This window comes from Struthio camelus, chromosome 19 (genome assembly GCF_040807025.1).
Source record: "Struthio camelus isolate bStrCam1 chromosome 19, bStrCam1.hap1, whole genome shotgun sequence".
NCBI lineage: Eukaryota > Metazoa > Chordata > Aves > Struthioniformes > Struthionidae > Struthio > Struthio camelus.
The window spans coordinates 5,035,190-5,053,740 of NC_090960.1; the positions used below are offsets into that span (position 1 = coordinate 5,035,190).

At 37.3% G+C, this 18,551-nt stretch overlaps 1 protein-coding gene across 2 annotated transcripts; it reads right to left on the reverse strand.

Moving 5' to 3' along the window:
- Positions 1-949: 949 nt before the first annotated feature.
- On the reverse strand, positions 950-18,220 carry ATAD5 (ATPase family AAA domain containing 5). 2 transcript variants are annotated; one of them, XR_011135544.1, is made up of 23 exons: positions 17,939-18,220; positions 15,158-16,953; positions 14,756-14,843; positions 14,250-14,414; positions 13,538-13,682; positions 12,820-12,904; positions 12,179-12,360; positions 11,230-11,387; positions 10,785-10,938; positions 10,256-10,549; positions 9,618-9,714; positions 8,681-8,763; positions 8,414-8,559; positions 8,154-8,304; positions 7,559-7,723; positions 6,443-6,561; positions 5,526-5,619; positions 5,249-5,313; positions 4,447-4,627; positions 3,807-3,994; positions 2,666-3,386; positions 1,378-1,542; positions 950-1,185 (listed from the first exon to the last, which is right to left on the reverse strand). XR_011135544.1 is itself a non-coding variant. In XM_068913936.1 (23 exons), the coding sequence occupies exons 1-23, from the start codon at positions 18,002-18,004 to the stop codon at positions 1,107-1,109; spliced, it is 5,502 nt and encodes a 1,833-aa protein (XP_068770037.1). In that variant the 5' UTR covers positions 18,005-18,220; the 3' UTR covers positions 950-1,106. The 2 variants fall into 2 exon arrangements, 1 of the variants encoding a protein (XP_068770037.1); XM_068913936.1 differs by having other exon boundaries at positions 2,666-3,501.
- Between the last annotated feature and the right edge of the window lie 331 nt (positions 18,221-18,551).

The window sequence follows — 18,551 nt, forward strand, 5'->3', positions numbered from 1 at the left end:
ATTTTTCATTCATTCCGAACATCTTTTAAGATATAAAGACTAAAAGATGAGACCAGAGGGTACTAGAAAATGACCTCCCTTATTACAGAAGCATCAAGGGAAGTGGTGTGCCACGGAGTAGCCCCATTCTGTCTCATTCACAATTTGCGAAGGAACAGTCCAATTATATTATAAAGACCATTAAGTACATGGTTAAGTATTTCCAGTTAAAACAAACTAAAATCAAAATCATCTTTATGGATGGAAAATGTTAAAATTTTTAAAAGTCTCTTCATATTTCAGAAATATTCAAAATTGTAGCAAAGTTTCACAAATTTATTTACTTATATAAAAACAGATTCAATCACAAACAGACTGAAGTCTTGTCAAATACAAAATGCAGTATAAAAATAGAACACAATATACAAGACTAGAAATAATTAAATATTACTGAACTCAAAATAACACTGATATAATTTACAAAATCATGCCTAATCTTTGAGTTGATCTTCAGCTAAAGTAAACATTTCCCTACTATTTTAACAGATTAACATGAAAATTTGACAGCTGTAAATAATGAAGGGAAACCACTGCATACAAATATATGTACATTGAGGTACAGTACTTTGTAAAGACTGTTACCTAATTGTTACTGTGATGAAAGAGTTGGTTTTAGTAGTTTACGTTTTCAGAGGTGTTTCCCCCTCCCCCAACCCTCTCATGCAGGTATTTAGCATTTATCTGCAAATTCAGAAAGACAGATGTCTATTTTAGTAAAGTGGTCTCCTCAAAAAAATAAGTTTGCTGTGGAAGTTGTGCCAGTTGCTCGTCACACGAGCACTTCTTGCTATGTGATACACAAATTACGGAGAAAGAAAATACAAAGTAGTCCTGATCAGTCTGTGCATTTAGTATTCTAAATGCACTCACTGGACAAGCACCAAAGAAACCCACATTTCAGTTGTGGAAAGCAGTATCGTGACAGCAGGTTTATACATTATTTTAAATACATATAGAAATTTAATATACAAATGGCTCTGAATATACAATAATGTGCGAGGAAGTTAAAAAAAAAAAAATCAAGCTATTAGGCCCATCCACACAAAGTATTCCTGGTGTTAGCAATTTTAAGGGAATTCAAAAGACAGGCTGTTTATCGTTGGTCTGGATATTTCAAGATGAACTCCTTCGAGATAATGCAAGAACCTATAAAAAGAAAAGTCAGAGTGACTACAAGAGAATAAAGTTATTTCCAAACGCTAGGCAATACTTTTAATGTTTAGAGAAGGCAAACATTCATCTTTCTTATCTGGAATTATTTGACAAAGTATTTTGCTATAATTCTTAACTACCCTCCATATTGAAGCGTAGCAAAATTTAGGAAAACCACAAACTTACCTTCTTTTAGTCTTCCCTTGCTCTTTAAGCTTCTCGGACCTACAGATATTGCGAAGAGTGGGGAGGTATTCAACTATGCTGGCTTGTTTATTACCCAGGTTTAAAGGCATTCTGGAAAATACAGTTCTGATGACTGCCAGCCTCTTCTGTGCTTTTTTGTGAATGCTAAAATGGAGAAAGAATCTTTATTGTTTCTCGTTCAAGAATGTTTAGTGCTCATTTTATACCTTAACACCAAATCCACTTGTTTAAAACTGTCAAAGATACAGGTGTCCAAAAATGCTTCCCACTGGACTAGACACCTGAGACTTCTGATCATATGCTGCTTATACAGCATCACAAAAGCTGCAATTAGGAGACAGAAAGGTGAGGGATAGTCATTTGTTCTGCCAATCCTCCAAGCTTAACTGTAGAGACTAATAGTTCTTCACGATCTAGTCCTTACGTGTGAGCTTTAGTACACCTGTCAGACCAGGTATCGCAAAGCATCTGTTGTCTTCAAAAATAAAGCGTCATGTGATTGGTGTTTGCCAGAATGTCAATATCGGATCATAATGTATTAGTCAAAATATATTGGCTGAACTTGCCAATATCTTTAGACAGTTACATCCATTTTGGATTTTATTGCTGCTCAATCGGTTACTGACTTACAGAAATACAAATATAACTTAATCTCCTAATAGGCACCTGAATAGGTTTTCTTCACCTATTTTGCCAACTTCATGTACGATGACTAGTTTGCTTTATATTAAAGCCAATCTTTCATATCAATACTTGCTAACAGTAATGGACTTTTGGATCTCTCATAAATATATTAAAGGTTATTTTTCTTTAACGTAAGTTAGGACAAAAATACTGCAGTTTTTTTTGCTCTAAATTCTGTTAGGTCTTCATCAAGCAACACCTATACCTTTAATACAGACTCAGTATAACCAGTCACTGAATGAAAAATTCATGTGTCTAGTATTTGCAGAAGTAAACTATCTTTAAAAAAGCCATTCCCTTCAGCTCAGTTTTGTTTTGTCTTTTGGTAAATAGATCGGCCAGACTAAGGCTGCCATTCCCAAACAACATTACAGTCAGGTTATTCGAAAAAGGAGCGTCCCTTTCTGCAGCGATTGCCAACTGGTTAACTTAGTATCATTTAAAATAAGTGAACAATTTCTTCCAGTGTTCTGAGACATACTGGTAGGCATGTGTATGCATAGTATCTGAAACAGTCCTACACACTGTGAAATGCTTTTCTTAAGTAACTACTATATTCCAGGAAGTATTAGCAAGGTCTTACCTTGAATCAGCTGACTGACTGAAGGATACATAATTTCTTGTGTTTGAAATATGCAAAGTAAGTCCCTCAAGTTCATCACTTTCAGGCGTTTTACTGGTACCCAAAGAGGCCTCCAAGTTTTGTGAAATATTAACAGAACATTTATTAAAACTGAGTGCTTCAACAGTTGCCTTTAGTTCACTACAGCTCTGGGAATTCCACCAATCAGTGTTTTCAATACTGAATTCATCACAAAGACCATTTTTGATTTTGCCATTTGTCCAATTAAATCCTTCATCTTTAGAAAACTCCAGTGGTTTCTTGGTATTAGTGTTTATACAGCAATCTAAAAAAGACATGTTCTCCACAAATTCAGTCAGTGAATTTAGACACTGAAAAACAAGAGCAGATCTTTTCTCACTTGCTGGGTTTTTTTTAGTTTCCATTTTGTTTTCTTCTTCATCCATCATCAATTTTAATTCCTCTTTGTTTACTTCAATACATGATATAGGACTATCTGAGGGTAAAGTTATAAGTTCAGATGAGTAATTCAGTCCAGTATCAAATAAATCACTATCATCCAATATAGCAAGCCTTTTCTGGTTCTTTGTCTTTTTAGACTTTTTTCCAGGGCTACTTTTCCCAGTGCAATAACTATTAATAGATCTGGTATTTGAAGAAACTATGGTAGTCCTTTCAAGTGTGGCGTTAGAGGCTTCAGACTGGTTTGGAAGAACTTGCACTGGTAAAGGAAGAATAAATTCAAGATTACTATATATAAAATCCACTTTCTTCATCTGGAATTCTGTGAGAAGTTGTATCAATTTATTCCATTCATCCATGGTCGTGATTTTTTGCTGTAAAACAGTAATTGTGGAAAAAAATGTATTGATATATTAAAATAATTTTTTTTGTAAAGTAAGAACGCTATTACAAAAAGTCTCCTATTCTTAGCTTCATACTCGAAAGGTGAGGGACTGCTTGCTTGAAGGAGGCCGCCCTAGTTAGAGTTAATTGCTAGAAGGATAGCCATTTCTAAAACAATTTTTTTCAAAATCATTTTCTTCTAAGACGACACTATTCATAATAACGATTACACACAATTATCAGACTATAGGTATGGCAATTATTCAAAGTATTAGCCAGTCAACTACAAAAATACCTTAAGAAATGTAAGCAAGTCTTCTGAAGGCAATAAGATATTCTTAAGGCCAAGCAATGTCTCTACACAGCCCGTATCACATTTTGGAAACTCCCAGAGACGCGTATCAGCTTGAGAAAAATCAGTCTTGGAATCAGTAGTCTTTTCAGAATTAATTACTTCATCTGCTTTATTGGTCTCATCTCCTCCTGTACAGAGATAACATGCTTTACTTGAAAAGTTGCATCATGAAACCTGCTTTTCTACCTGCTTGCTAGTTGTCCTATTTGTCTTCTTTTTCAGTTCTACTTTTCTTTTAGGTGAGTTGCCTACAACTCAGTTAGGTGACTAAAGAACAGCAAACTCGGGCCTGAAGTGAACTAGTACTGGTCCCTGCTCTGCCCACTTTTGCATAAGAGGAAGGGGAGATAAGTTATTACCCATCATTACAGTACTTAAGAGGTACAACTAAAGCAAACTTCCAGACTTCTGTATATATAAACAAGGTTTTGAAGTACTAAAAAATGAACAAACAAAAATTCAAATGCGTAGGCATTTTAAAGTTACCAACTATTCATACACGTCTAAGAATGGTTTGATTTAATCAAATTCAAGTTAAAACGGAGAATTTTTGTTTTTTTTGTAAATTAGATCAACCTACCATGGAGAGCCAAACGCTTCTCTCTCAAGCATCCACCTCCACTTCTAACCCAAAATTGTAAGAAGAGAACACTTTGTCTGATATCACAGTTATTTGTGGTTAATAAAGCAGCCAAGTCTTTTACATCAGTTCGTAGATTCTCAGCCAAACACAGCACTTGCAGATAGCTAGCAGCATTTACCTAAACAAAAGTTAAGGCAAAGACTACTGAAAAACAACTCTTATCCATCCACACGTTAAGTCATACAGAAGCAAATTGTTCTATTTATGCTTGAAATAGATTTTTTCCTTCTAACACAATAGATTTATTAAAGTAGATTAGTTATGTTAAAACATATGTAGAAGAGCAGAACTTTGTGCCAAATCCAAATAGTACATGTCAGAGAGTTAAGCTCCATTTAAAAGATATTGTATTAAATTAATATATTAAGGGTTCATATTAAAGGTATAACCCATTATACTTTTACAATAGCTCCTTTACTTTTCAGTGAATGAACCAACACTAGCATAGTCAGTTTTCAAAACAAAATTAGACATATCTTGTATGAAATTATTTATTCCATTTTGAAAATTGAATGAAATATTTATCGCAATTCCTTCACAAATACTAAATGAATAAGAAAATAAAGCCTCTCGGCTAACAATCAATAGCTGTACATGTAAAGGTCAGTACTTCCCATGTAGTCTTGTTGCGAGTCGTAACAAGATAGATGTAAACTTACACCAACGTTTAAATTTCAAGCTTGAATTAACTGACAAACATTTGCTTGGGATGTACGTGCATTCCCAAACGTAGACTTACCAAGGAAGGGGTTCTAAAGTTGATTTCTTCAAAATAGCCATCAAACATTAAACTAAAGGTTGGATCTACATAAAGAGATACCAGTTAACTGTCATGAAGTTTTATTAAAAACTAATTATTTTCTTTATCCATTAAAGCAGTCAGTTGAAGCATCTTACTTGAATACTAACAAATTCATTTTATAGTCTGCAGACTCAAGTTTTACATTCCGGAGCTGCATCCTATTGAAATAGTCTTCTGTCTGGAAAGCCTAATTACTGAAATAAACACTACTCACCATTAGTAGTAAGAATTACAGGCCTCTTTGCAGTTGCCATGAACGTCTTTATGGCATTAAGAAACCCTGCATCTTCATCAAATATTACATCTACCTATAGAAAACAAAGTGCAAGATGTCAATAGCTTCAACAATAGGTACAAGTTGTGACTGCAGTCAGTTTACTACAGAATAAGGCTTTAAACATTAATACATATTTTTGAACATACATAGGCCATGAGAGTATACATGCTTCAGGTAAGGTCTACATTTGCATCACATAGCCCTTTGATGACAGTCTTCTGTGCTCAAGACCAACTCCCCCCGCTCCTTTTTTTTTTTTTTTTTAAAAATAAATTGCACCAGTGATGTTCTGTAGGATCACCCCACAACAACAACAACAACATTGCTATACATCCTTAATCTAGTTAAAATTACATTCTGGGCTATAATTTTGCCTTTTTAGTTTAGGAACTAAAGATGTTTTTGGGTAAAAGGACTTAGTAAAAGCAAAGAGAAATTTAATGTGGGCTTAGATACTGTAATTACTGGGATGGTTATATGGTGACTGTTTTAAACTGTCTCAGAGCATTTAGGTAATCCAAAATTAGAAATCAATACTTTTGACATAACCAAAGAAATTAAATTAGCAGACTCTTGCAAACTGTTCCAACAGTGAGCAACTGTTGATAGACAGATGATAGGCAGTTTCTTCATCTTTAAAATATGTTTGTAAAATAACGATCAGGGATAAATCTGTGCAAGTCTGATTAAGAAAATACTCAGGAAGATGAAGTAATTAAACACTGAATTCGTTTTTAAGAAGTTGATAAGCCTTACACTTGAATCTACCTGGAAGTCTTACAACTTACAAGTTAATTTCTTTAAACATAACACAAGTATGTATTGCTCACATCAATATTTCACCTGAGTTTTACCTCTTCAAAGAGAATGAGAGATGTTGCACTTTTTCTGTTGTGCTCTCCTCCTTCGACTTCTTTGTTTATTGACTTAATTTCAGGATTTTTCTTTTCTTCACATGACTCCTGATCATTTTCTACAGATTGGCAAAGAATTATCGATAAATGAGGACTCAAGCCATGTAATACATATTCTAAACACTGGTTTCAAAAAAACACCCAATGTATAAACTGCTTAAGAAAACCTAGACTGACACAAAATTTTAAATATCTGACCGACATTCTTTACTGATGTCTCTTGTTTAAAAAAAAAAAAAAAAACCCTAAACAACAAAAAACGCACACACATACCACACACACACATTTCCTGGGAATTCACTGGTGTGTGGTGAAGGGCTGACAATCGCAAAATTAATTCTGCACCAAATCTGTGAACTATGATGCGTTGGGGGCACGGCACTGATGTTCTCTGTGTCCTTCAAGGAAAAGTAATGCAATCGCCTGAAAATGCAAGGACTAGACTTGATTGCCCCAATTCCGTCCAGTGCTTTGCTCATTCGTTCCTTTCTACTGTCTATGCAAAAATACTGGTTGCCTAAATATAGTATTCTCTTTCTAAAAATCTTTGTCTCTAAGAGTCCTGATCCCATGAAACATTTGGAAACATCCTTTCATGGACTTCAGCACGCCTGCCTTTGTACTAAAATCCACATTCTGCGATCAAACATTTTCTGGCTTTAGGGGACGCCTTAACTGTGAGGCAGTAATTTTGTATGCACATACACCATCTAGCGCAGTGACCGTTTCACACCAATCTGAAACAGGCACCGAAGTAGTATAAATATCTGTTTACCATACACAGTTCTTAAATTTACGATCTCTTGACTAAAAGCTCTGAAAAAGACAAAGGAAAGCAAGCTGACTGTACTTAAGAATGTGTCAAATGATCTGTACAATAGTTAGCTCTCCTGTACTGGAGCCTAATGTACTTTCTACATAGATAAGTGCATCAGAGATATTAAGAAGTCTTTTCTGGCAGTTAGGGTATAATAAATGTACTTATTTCACTCTTTCCCACAGCGTAGCTCTTCCATCTCCAAAGAAGGTAACTAATCATCAAATAGTGATACCTACCTTTATTATTTTCTTGTGAGGTTACTATTCCATCATTATTCTTCCGTTTGGAAGAAATTTTGAAATAGTTTGCTAGTGTTTTAGGGGGTAAGCTTCGTTTTGCTCCTTTTGGTGAAAGCGGAGGTTTTCTTGGCGAAATAACTTTCTTAGGAGAAAGTATTTTTTCTGCAAAATATGGTTTTCATTAAACTTCTGCTCAAAATAATTTGAAACTGACATTTCTCAGGCAAATTTAGAACAAATCCCTGTTCAGTTGTTTTGTATATAGCACAGGATAGTTTTATCATGCGTATTTGCATTTATTTTACTTTTCTTCTCCTGTTACAGGGAACGACTTCCATTCAACTTTCTATTCAAGTGCCATAGCACTTACTCTACCACTAGAGAAATAACTGATGAAGATGATCAGAAGTCAGTCATTCTGAGAAAGTCATTAAATAATGTCACACATAGCTGTGTGAACCAAGCAAGCATTTATTATGATTACGGTGGCCAGGCAAACTGAAATTTGTCATCTTTTTCAAAGAAATGATGTCTAAAAAATTGTCTTGGGAACTCTGTTTCTAAACAAGACAAATATAGCTTCGAAACTTACTTGGTGACTTGGCACTGCTACAGCTGTTAAAGAAGCAAGGTTTATGTGCATTTATGCCTTTTTTGTCCACTTGATGAGACTGAGTAGCTTCTTTTAGTTGAGACAGTATTTGTCTACCACTGCGCTGGCAAGAGGCATTGACTTCAAATATCTGCAATGATATTTAATTTATACAAAGAAACGTTAGACTTCTTGTATTACAGTTGCTTTTTATCACTAGTTACAACCAAGAAAAATGCCATTGAAAAGAATCCACAAACCTTAAAACCAAGTTCCTGAGCACAAGCATATACTGCAGCAGTTTTTCCCACTCCTGGTGGGCCAGTTATCAAAACAGTATTGCAAAGGTTAGTCTCTTCCTCAATATCAGATTTATCATCTTTAAAATCAAGGCTGTCCAAAGAATCTGTAGAATTATTTAAAAGATAAAAAAGGATTGTTTGGGCCATGACCCTTTCATATCATCTTATGACAACATGAACAAGCAGCAGCTACGTATATGTATTTTATTTTAATTCCGTCAGCACCTTGATGTTCTTTGTCCTCCTTTGCCCCTTTCTGATTTCTTTTTTCTTCCCAATCAGCTCTTTTTTTCCATTCTTTTAGCCAGCTATAAGGGGAAGGAACAGAAAAATAAGTTATCACTCAGTAATATTACTCAAATTCAGATGGAGCATAATGTAAAACTAGGAGAGATCAGTCACTTTTTCTCCCTCTCAAACTTAATCAGGTTCCTTCAGATTAAAAAAAAAAAAATCTGCTTGATATTCGTTTTTTTTTTTTTTTTTAAAGAAGGATTATTTCTTCATTCTCCGTTCTATTAGTTGACTCGTATAAAAACGGGTTACTTCACAAATTATGTAATAAACTAGAAAATGCTTTGCATTCATGGTAAGCATTGTCTGGCAGATGGATCATTAAACTCTGCATAAGAGTCACAACAGTAACTTAAACCAACACGGAGACTTTAACAGAAAGTACAATAGATTAGATGGATTTGAGTGCTAAATTACCGTCAACAGCAGAGGCAGTGCATCAAGATCAGGCTCAGGCACGCTTGCAGGAAAGTATAGACAAGTACTGATAAGTTGCTATCTCTCATTCATGTGGAATAAGCATAAAATAACCTGACAAAAATCAGTTTTACTGAAATTGGAAGGACATTAAGTATTTCACTTTACCCCAAGATCTAGTGTAGCATTTCATGCGTGTTTTTATTTGGTACCATACAAATTTCTATGTTATTACTATAATACAAACTATGACCAACAGGTCATTCATACCAACTGACAATTTGCTTCCGCAACTTTTTGCGAGAAAAGCAAAGCAAAGGCCTCAAAACACACACCCTGTTAAGTCTTTTTTAAGCGCAGTGTAAACTTGTTAGCTTCACTTTAAGCATAATCAAGTAGCACAATGTTCTGTGTTATTTTAAGACAATGGATCCATGCTCCCATTTCTGACCTGTGCAGCTTTTCAATTTCTTTCTTGTTCCCTACAAGTTCACTGGAGTCTTGAGGCTGATACTTCTCTGTCCAGAGCGCATCTTCCTTTTCAACACCTACAGAAAAATTATTTTAAAGTGTTTCTTTATCTGAAAGAGTTGAGCGAATCTAGCAGAATATTAAGACTGAACAGTAGTTCTGAATTTGCATCATGGGATTAAAATGAGGAAGAAGCCCTTATAAGCAGAGAACAGAGAATCAGTTTCAGATCAGTACTTCAGAGAAAACTATTTCTTATTCACAAGGATATAAAGTAGGCTGTATTGAGAAAGCTATAAAAACTGAAAAAGGAAAAGATAGCACAAAATCCACTAGATGATACGCACAAACATGTCTCAGTACAGGCTTATTATACGCATGAACTTAAGGCTAAAACACACTGATAACCCTTTGGCTCTTAAGACACAAAAATAATAATGAATAACCTTTGACTCCTCTATATGGCCTACTTATTTTATGTTCTCCTGTTTCCCCGTTTCCTCTACACACTCCCTGGAGGCAATCTGGAACTGTCCTGCACCACAGTGGAAGGATGACATATCACATATGCATTTTATCACTGCAAAGAGAATTGAATCACATATAAGATGTAGTTACCTGAAACTACATTTGGCTCTGATAAAACTTCAATGACCTCTGTCATAACATCCGGCTTCTGGGTCTTGTTTTTTCCCAAATGCATTGTTAGTCCTGTCTCTGCTTGGTTTTTCCCAGATATGGGAGCGCTAAGGTTCCTGGAAACTCTGGATTTTATTTCAGCCTCTGTACCTTCCATTCGTTTTCTCCTTTTTGATTTGTGGTCTTCAGTTTCTTTCCTTTTCCTTTTAGCTTCTTTCCAGTTGTCAGAATGCTTTTGATTTACCTCAGACTTTGCAGCGCCATCTCTGTTTTCTAAGAGAAAACATCAAATTAGCTTGAGATTTTAAAAAGATGTAGGTCCGTTACAGCTGTACATTTGTTTAAGCCATATTTGAAAGATTTCACTCAACATAACCTAAAATATAAGGCTCAGTTTATTCCCAACAACAATATTCCTTCCTTGAACAGTTTCTGGAAGGTTCAAGTTGTCTTCTTAGGCCACTGTTCGTTTTTGTGGGGGGTGGGATTTGCTATGTAAATTACTAACCTTGTATACTGTTTTCAAAAAGCAATTGTTCTGTTTGCTTTTTCAGAAGCTTGTAGAAGTATTTTCTCACAGGAAACTGGGAGTTGGAAAACACGATCTCATCTAGTAAGTCTTTTCTGAGGATTTCAGGGAAGGTTGTTCGTTGGCCAGAAAACTGTAATGCAGAATAAAAAGTCACTTGAAAACATTATATAGAACAACAACGACAGTTTTTCATAGTTTAAGACAACAGTGGCAATCACTGGGCTTAAGACAGTTAAGAGAAAACCTTGAAAATTATCTAGTGTTACAACGCAGAAGGGACAAATCACAACAACAGAAAAATTCATAGCTGACATTGAATCAAGCTATGTGATTTATTTTTAAACAACAGAAGTCGTAACAACAGTAAATTGAGGATTTTTGTTAGCTGTTATGGTAACAAAACCCCTTTTAAAGTACTAACCACAGGTGCAGAACGGCTTCCAGTTAGTTTTGAATGCACAGTGGAAAATTCACCAAGTGAAATGGGGATATTGGCGACGTTGGTGACGTCAGTATTCAGTTTCCTTAGCTTAGTTAATATAGGACATGATGGCGATTTCAATTTCCACAATGGATAACCTACCAAAAGTCAAAAAAACAACCTTTTAACAGAACAGAGATGCAGCCGCTGACAAAATACCCCATGCTAAGTGGGAGTAAATACTCTTTCATCTACAAATTGATCAAGTCAAAGCCACACTTATTTAACTTACGGTGCACTGATTTCGTATCTTTACCAATTCGACCACTCACAAGCAAAACAAATTTGCACACTTGTATATACAACATTTCTCCAGTAAATCCCTCCTGGGCTGTGCTCACTTTAAATAATCTGTGGCCTCATCGCTTCTCCGCGGGACAGCTGATCTCCCCAGGATTGTTTGTTGGTTCCTTGGTAATTATAAGCTCAGTTGAGTCCTACTCTACCTTCTGCCATGCCCTTAGAGCGTTGTAGCACACTCCCTCATTCAGCAAGGAAAAAATTTGGGCTGCTCTTTTGCTTCTTTTGAGAAGCATTTTACCTTTGTTAGTTTACCTTTGTTTGCTACCTCCGTCCCAGTCAGCCCAACCTGACTTTCATTCTCCAAATCAGAACTTGAAAGACTAATTTGACTACACATTAAGAACATTGTATCCCTACCCATAAACATATATATTACTCTAGCATCGATTTAATGTTAAAGTTGTGTATGTAAAAATTGGAAGCGTGCTAATATTGATTTCTTCCTGCAATACAAGAAAGAACGGTCAATTACTCCAGTAATAATAAGAAGTTCCGTTTCCCAACTTTTTTTCTTTTCTGTACAGATCTCCCAAAGATTTGCTTGAAACTATTAGACAGATTTATCAATGAATGAACAAAAGCTTACACTCATCTTTCTGCTGTACATGGACAACTGTCTTAAAGCAGGAACTTGCAACAGAGTAGGCTTCCATTGCTGCTGCTTTCTTTGCAATCTGTCTTTTCAGCGACTCTGGCAAACCACTCATCAAGAATTCACGTTTTGCTCTGAACTGATCACCATCTTGAGAATTTTCAGATGCATCTTGGCTTCAATGAAAACAGAAGTTTAAAGAAAAAAAGTAACAACCACCAGGTACATAGGGCTTACAACAGAATTTAATAAAATTCACTTTACACATTAAATAAGAAACAGCCTGGGAGAACTGTTAAAATTAATTTAACTTTAATGAGTTTGTATTTCATAAGTTTTGTGTTAGTAGAGATTTTAGTTTAAAGAAATTCATCCTCCTCATTCCGTATTTTTATCAGGGTGTTTTATGCTAGTCATCAACTAGGTTCTGAAACTTCTAAAACGGCTCAACGATAGTTAAAGAAGTAATCCTCCAAAAAATACCAGAGGTTTACAAGCTGCATGTCGATCAGAATAAAACACGAACACTTATACACGTTTCAATAAGTGAATTTAAAATTGTAAAATGAGAGAATATTAAAAGTAACCTTAAAATATATTTTAATTCTTAAGCAACTGTAATTTTAACCACTGACCTGCTTTCATCAAAGATCACGATTGGTTCATCTGCACACTTTCGAACGTTTTTGCCCAGGAGTGAAGGCGGACAGCGCAGTTTTCCTTTAAAAAAAAGGGAAAAGGGGGAGAATTATGACTGGATTAACAGTGATGTACATCTCAACTTTCTTCTCTCATCATGTCTAGATTCTAACTTTGCTTCCCTCCTCACTACCCATACTTTCCATCTAACAACTTTCCTAATGGAATCTCCTTTTCTTAAGGGGAAGCTAAGTATTTTAATCTCTGTTAAGGCATTGCATTGAGGAGACTTTCGGATTAAAAAAAAAAAAAAAAAATAATAATAAAAAAAAAGTAAAACCATACTATCCAGACCAATTAATACAGTTATATTTCTAGTTATTTCATAACTATAGATGTTATTTTACGTAACATTTAAAAAATGCCTAAGTTAGTAAAAGACTACAAGGTACAGAATGCTATGGGCAGTTACATCTTACTAGATTTGCAAACAAATATGCTTTTCCCCAATTTGGGGGAGGAAGGGGGCATCAAAGAAACATGTAAAAAAAATTCTCTACACTCTTAACTCATGTCATAAAAAGGAAGGCTATATAAGAATATTATATATATATCAAAACAAAAGAAGAAGATACTATAAAGGCCATTTTATAAAATAAGAGTTAAAATACTTAATAACCACAATAAAAAACGTGTTCATTAAAATCCAATTACCATTTGAGTTCTTGGTAACCTTCACATTTCTAGACTTTTTCCCTAGCACATCATTTAGGCTCCGAAGATTCATTTGTTTTTGCTTCACGTTACGTGGTGTAGTAGTGACATTACTCAGGCTTGAATCTAAAATTATTATCGATTCCTAGAGGGAAAGCAAACAAAGTAAGAAAAGCAGCGCAATCTTTTCTCTTTTGTTAACAACATCAGCTAGCGATAGGTACTGGGAAAACTGAAGACACTGCTAGAGAGCTTGGAAGTTAGTAAACATAACTTAAAAGTTATAAAATACTTTTATTAGTGTTGCCTACACAGAACCAGTTTATAGAATAAGTTTCTCCCAAGCCCAACGTCCTCATTCTAATTACTAGGGACAATATATATGTGCAGGCCAAAATTACTCATCTAAATTTAGATGTCTAAAACGTACATATCCGAGACAGACACCTTGTTCTCCATAAGGTAGAGAAATAGTCACTTTTAGAGCGTGACTACCCGGTGCATTTTAAAGAGCTGCATTAGGATGATCTTTCCAGTCCAAGTCTGGCAGTTCTGCATTACTATCTGATATTTACCATACCATTTTATCACTAGGTACCTTATTTGATTCCTTAAAATAAATGTTTGCAGGATAAGAATTTTTTTTTTTTCTTTTGCTTAAATGAGTCACAAAACTTGGGGGAAAATTTTGCCCCAAAATATTCAGGCTTACTTCATTTTCTTGCAGTTTTTTCTTTTCAGCAAGAGCTTGCTGTCGAGATGAGCGCCTCACGGGAGTTGATAAGTCTTCATTAACCTTTGTTCTATTATGCTGTATAGCCTTTGCTTTTTCAACCAGCTGTTTTGCTTTGAATATATTTTTAGAAGCAGAGCTCACCTATCGACAAAGTACAAAATAACTAAAATATCTAGTAATTTATAGCCATGTATCCCCGCAAGTACTTCACACATTAATATCATCCTTCACACTCACAGAAGCATATGATTTGAAGTTTATGTCAAAAACAAAGTGAAAGATTGGAAAGTGAAGCAAACTGCGACAAGATAAATACCCAGTTACAAATAATGAAATACTTCTCAAAAGGGATTGAGTGCCCTACAAGGGGATCCTCCAATTAACTTTATTACACAATCACACAATACTGAATATTAATATAACTACGCACATACAGTAAATGACACTAAACACTGGAACGCTTAAAGTGTTACATAAGTTACCTTTGTATTTTTGGAGGCAAACTCTTCATTTTTCATTGCTTCAGCTTTATTTGATTTTTTAGTTGCACTGATCCGTGTAAACCTCATTCTAATTAAGGAAAAGTGTTACGAAATTGTTATTTTTATTAAAGGAAAATGTTGCTCTAACTTTCACATTTTAAATCCTTTACAAATACAGCGCTGCAGAGAGAAACCAACCCCTTCATAAGCGTATTGTTTTTGTCTTTCAGCACAAGCACAATTCTAGGGTCAACTTTGCTTCCACCACGTTATTATCCAACATGGTAAATATTCATGCAACGTTGGTATGTGTTCCAATGAATTTATTATTATGTCTTACTCCTAAAATATCCACAAGAAAACAAAGTGCAAAAAGACAGAATATACTCTAAAAACATTTACCTTATTGGGCTGTTCGCCTCAAAGGGTATTGTAATCACCTCAGCCTTATACACATTACTTTTCTTCAAGGATTTCTTGCTTGCTTTTGGTGTGGAAGTCTGTAAAGGACTGTCACTTAATTCATTTTCACAAAAAGTATCTTTTGTTCTGTTTTTTTTAGGTGTAACCTTTTCGGGTGTTTCAATTTTCTTCTGCCTTAAACTCCTCCTTAACTCATTCACTTTTGGACTTGACGAAATTCTTACATCTAAGGCATTATCCTTAGTACGAACATTAGCTCCGGAATCTTTGTTATAATTGTTAGTATTTGAGACACTCATTTCTTTAGTTTCCAAAGCCTTCTTTCTTCTGTTTCCATTTTTCTGAAACTTATTAGGTCTTTTGTTTCTAGTTCTACTGTTTTCAGGGCTATGATGTGAATGTTTGTCCACATAATCTTCTAGTATTTCACCGTCTAATCCCTTATTTGAAGCAAGATCCCCTCCGTCTGTTCCTTCTTTTTCTTCTGATGACTTCGCAATGACTTGTTTTAGTTTCCCAGGTGCCTTTTTAACTCCACTTTTTATTACATCCGATGTTGGTTGTTTAAAGGCTTTCATAAACTGATGCCTTTCTTCTAGAGTACACTTTGACTTTAAAGATTCTGATCCTGCAGTCTCTAGTACAGCCAACTCCAATTCTTCTTCCTCAATAACAACATTAGATTTTCTTTTCTGAGTAATTTGTTCAGATTGTTCACTCTCCAAGAGGACTAGACTACTTTCTTTTTCCCCTACACATCCTTTTTGCTTCAAAAAAATGGAAGCTAGTTTCCTGGAAGCTTTTTGCTCCTTATGTAGAGGAGGTGATTTGGGGGGAACAGAATGAATTTGTGCAAGGACAGTCACTGTTTTAAGTGGTAGCTGTTGAGATTCCTCATACTTTTCGGGGTCACTAACGCTATCACTTTTGACCGTTTCATTTGCTGCAACAGAGTCGTCCAGTGTTAGCTTTGTGCCTTCCTCAACATGATCTGCATTATCTTCTTGACTCTTCAGGAAGTCCTCAAATGACACAGTTATTATACTACCATTTACCTGTGATGGCTTATCACCCATCTGAACTTCAACACTTGAGTCACTAATAGTAGCCTCACACTCCATTTTAGGAGATACTGTTTTTTCCTTAACTTTAGGTTCCTTTTCACACTTTTCATTCAGCTGGTTTTCAGATGAAAAGCTTTCAGACGAATCCATATTTACTTTGTGCTTCCTTTTCCTTGATTTTCTTATGCTATTTTTCGTTCTATTTATTTCAGAGCGAACTTTCTTATCTTTTTTTCTGTAGATGACATCGTTCGAGATGTTCTCACTTTGCAGACTATCTTCTGCTAATTCTTCTACGCAGTTTTGGTCAACTAAAGTACAGGTGCCAGTAAAATCATTAGCATCTTGTTTTGGTCCTGCTGTTTCTCTGCTGCTGTCATCGCTATTAATTTCTATTATGTGTTCATTCTCAGATTCTTTCCTCTCACCTAGTTTATTATTTAAATTAACTCTCTTCCCTTTCCGCTTCAGCGTTGAAGGTGGTTTCAAAGGTGAGTTACCATCTTTGTCATCGGCATCCAACTGTAGTTTATTTTCTCCAGCTACGACTGGCAACATAGCTTTCTCAGTCATAGATGTCTTTTTAAAATAATCCAATATATTGTTGGTTTTTGGTGGCGACAACACTTTATCCAAAGGTTTTGCTAATGGTGAAAAGTATCTTGTGATTGTTTTTACAGAAGCATCTTCTTCTCGCCGTTTCTTGCATGGCTAGAAAAAAGTTCAACGTTACTCTTAGCTTTAAAAAACAAAACTAAGACAGGTAATACAGAAACGTAAAGCAGTACAGCATCTGCAGTATGTATTAGTGACAGTAATACTTCTCCAGAAGACAAAAGTCTCGTGTCAAAGCACTAAGACTGCGTACATGTCAGTTTTATGTCAATTTTTTCAATAGGCAACTCAATTTGAAACAAAGATTTTGCCACTGAAAAAAATAAAGCCCCATTCTGAAACTTACTCGACACGTTCAAGACCCCCAACACCGAAAGCGACCGCCAGGTCTTCAGAAGAGCCCTAAGCAAAGGTCTGCTATTTCCTAACTCGGGTGGGGAAAGTCTGCCTTCAAGCCACAAGCTCCATCTATTAATTACCTCGAGATGCTGGCCAGAGCATATTTTTGCAGAGCGTTTAGCCAAAGAATCACAAAACTGATGAAGGCCATATGATCCCAGCCAAAAATGAAAACATATCAGTATCTTAAGGAGAAGAAACCACACCTTTCAAAATACTTCAAGGAACTGAACATGCTCTGTTATAAAACAGAATGTCATGCTTCCAAAGAAGGCAGCTCACAAAGAATTTCATATTTCTTCTTGTTTACTAAGAACTAAACTATTCTGAAATCATCTCATCTGATTATTAAAAAAAGAAATCCCACAGGAGGACGCACGTCACTTTTTAAGAGTCGCTACAAAACACGAAGTAAAGTTAAATAACTGACGCATTCTCGAGCGTCCCGCGTCGCGGCGGCCGCGGCGCCCACAGCCCGGCGAGACACCCACACAGCGGGACACAACCTTTGTCCCCCACCCGGCGCAGCTCACGGAAGACCGGGCAAGTTTTTAATCCTTTCGATAAAGCCTCCTACAGCAGCTGAAGCCACAGCGGCGCGCCACCTCCGCCAGAGCAGAGCACGGAGGCGCCCGGGACCCCGCCGCGCCGCGCCGCCCCCGGCCCGTGGCCGCGTCCCCACCTGAGCGTCGCCGTCCTTCCCGGGGAGGGAGGCGGCCGCCGCGGCCACGGCGACCCTGCCCACCATGCCCGCGGGCGCTGGCGGGGAGCGGAGCCCTCAGCCGCGGGGGGAGGCGGGCGCGAGCGCCATGGAGGGAGCGGACCCGCCGCCGCCGCCCGATGGCCGATGGCCGCTGACAGGAGCGAGCGCGAGGCGCGGGCGGGCGGGCAGAAAGGCGCGCGCGGGACGCGATTCGGAGCGCCGCGCCGCGCCGGAGGGGGCGGCGCCACCCCGCGCCCACGTGACCCGCGCGCGGCCGCCAACGGCCGGCCGCGCTCCGCTCTCACGTGACCCGGCGCGCAGCCCCGCCCCGCCTCGCTCCGCCCCCCTCCCCCTCTGCCCGGCTTGTCGTTGTCGGTTGGGTTTTCGCGCCGCGAAATGAGAGGAGGGGGGCGCGTGACGTCAGGGCGCAGGAAAGACGAGAAGGAGGGGGGAGCCCCACGGGATCCGCGAGGGGCCAAACTTCACGGCGGTGGCGGGCGCTGAGGGGCGGGGGGGGGGAGGAGGGGCTGACGGGGTCCCCTGCGCGCGCGCGCGCGCGGCCGTTAGCGCAGCCGTTAGCGCGGCCTCGCCC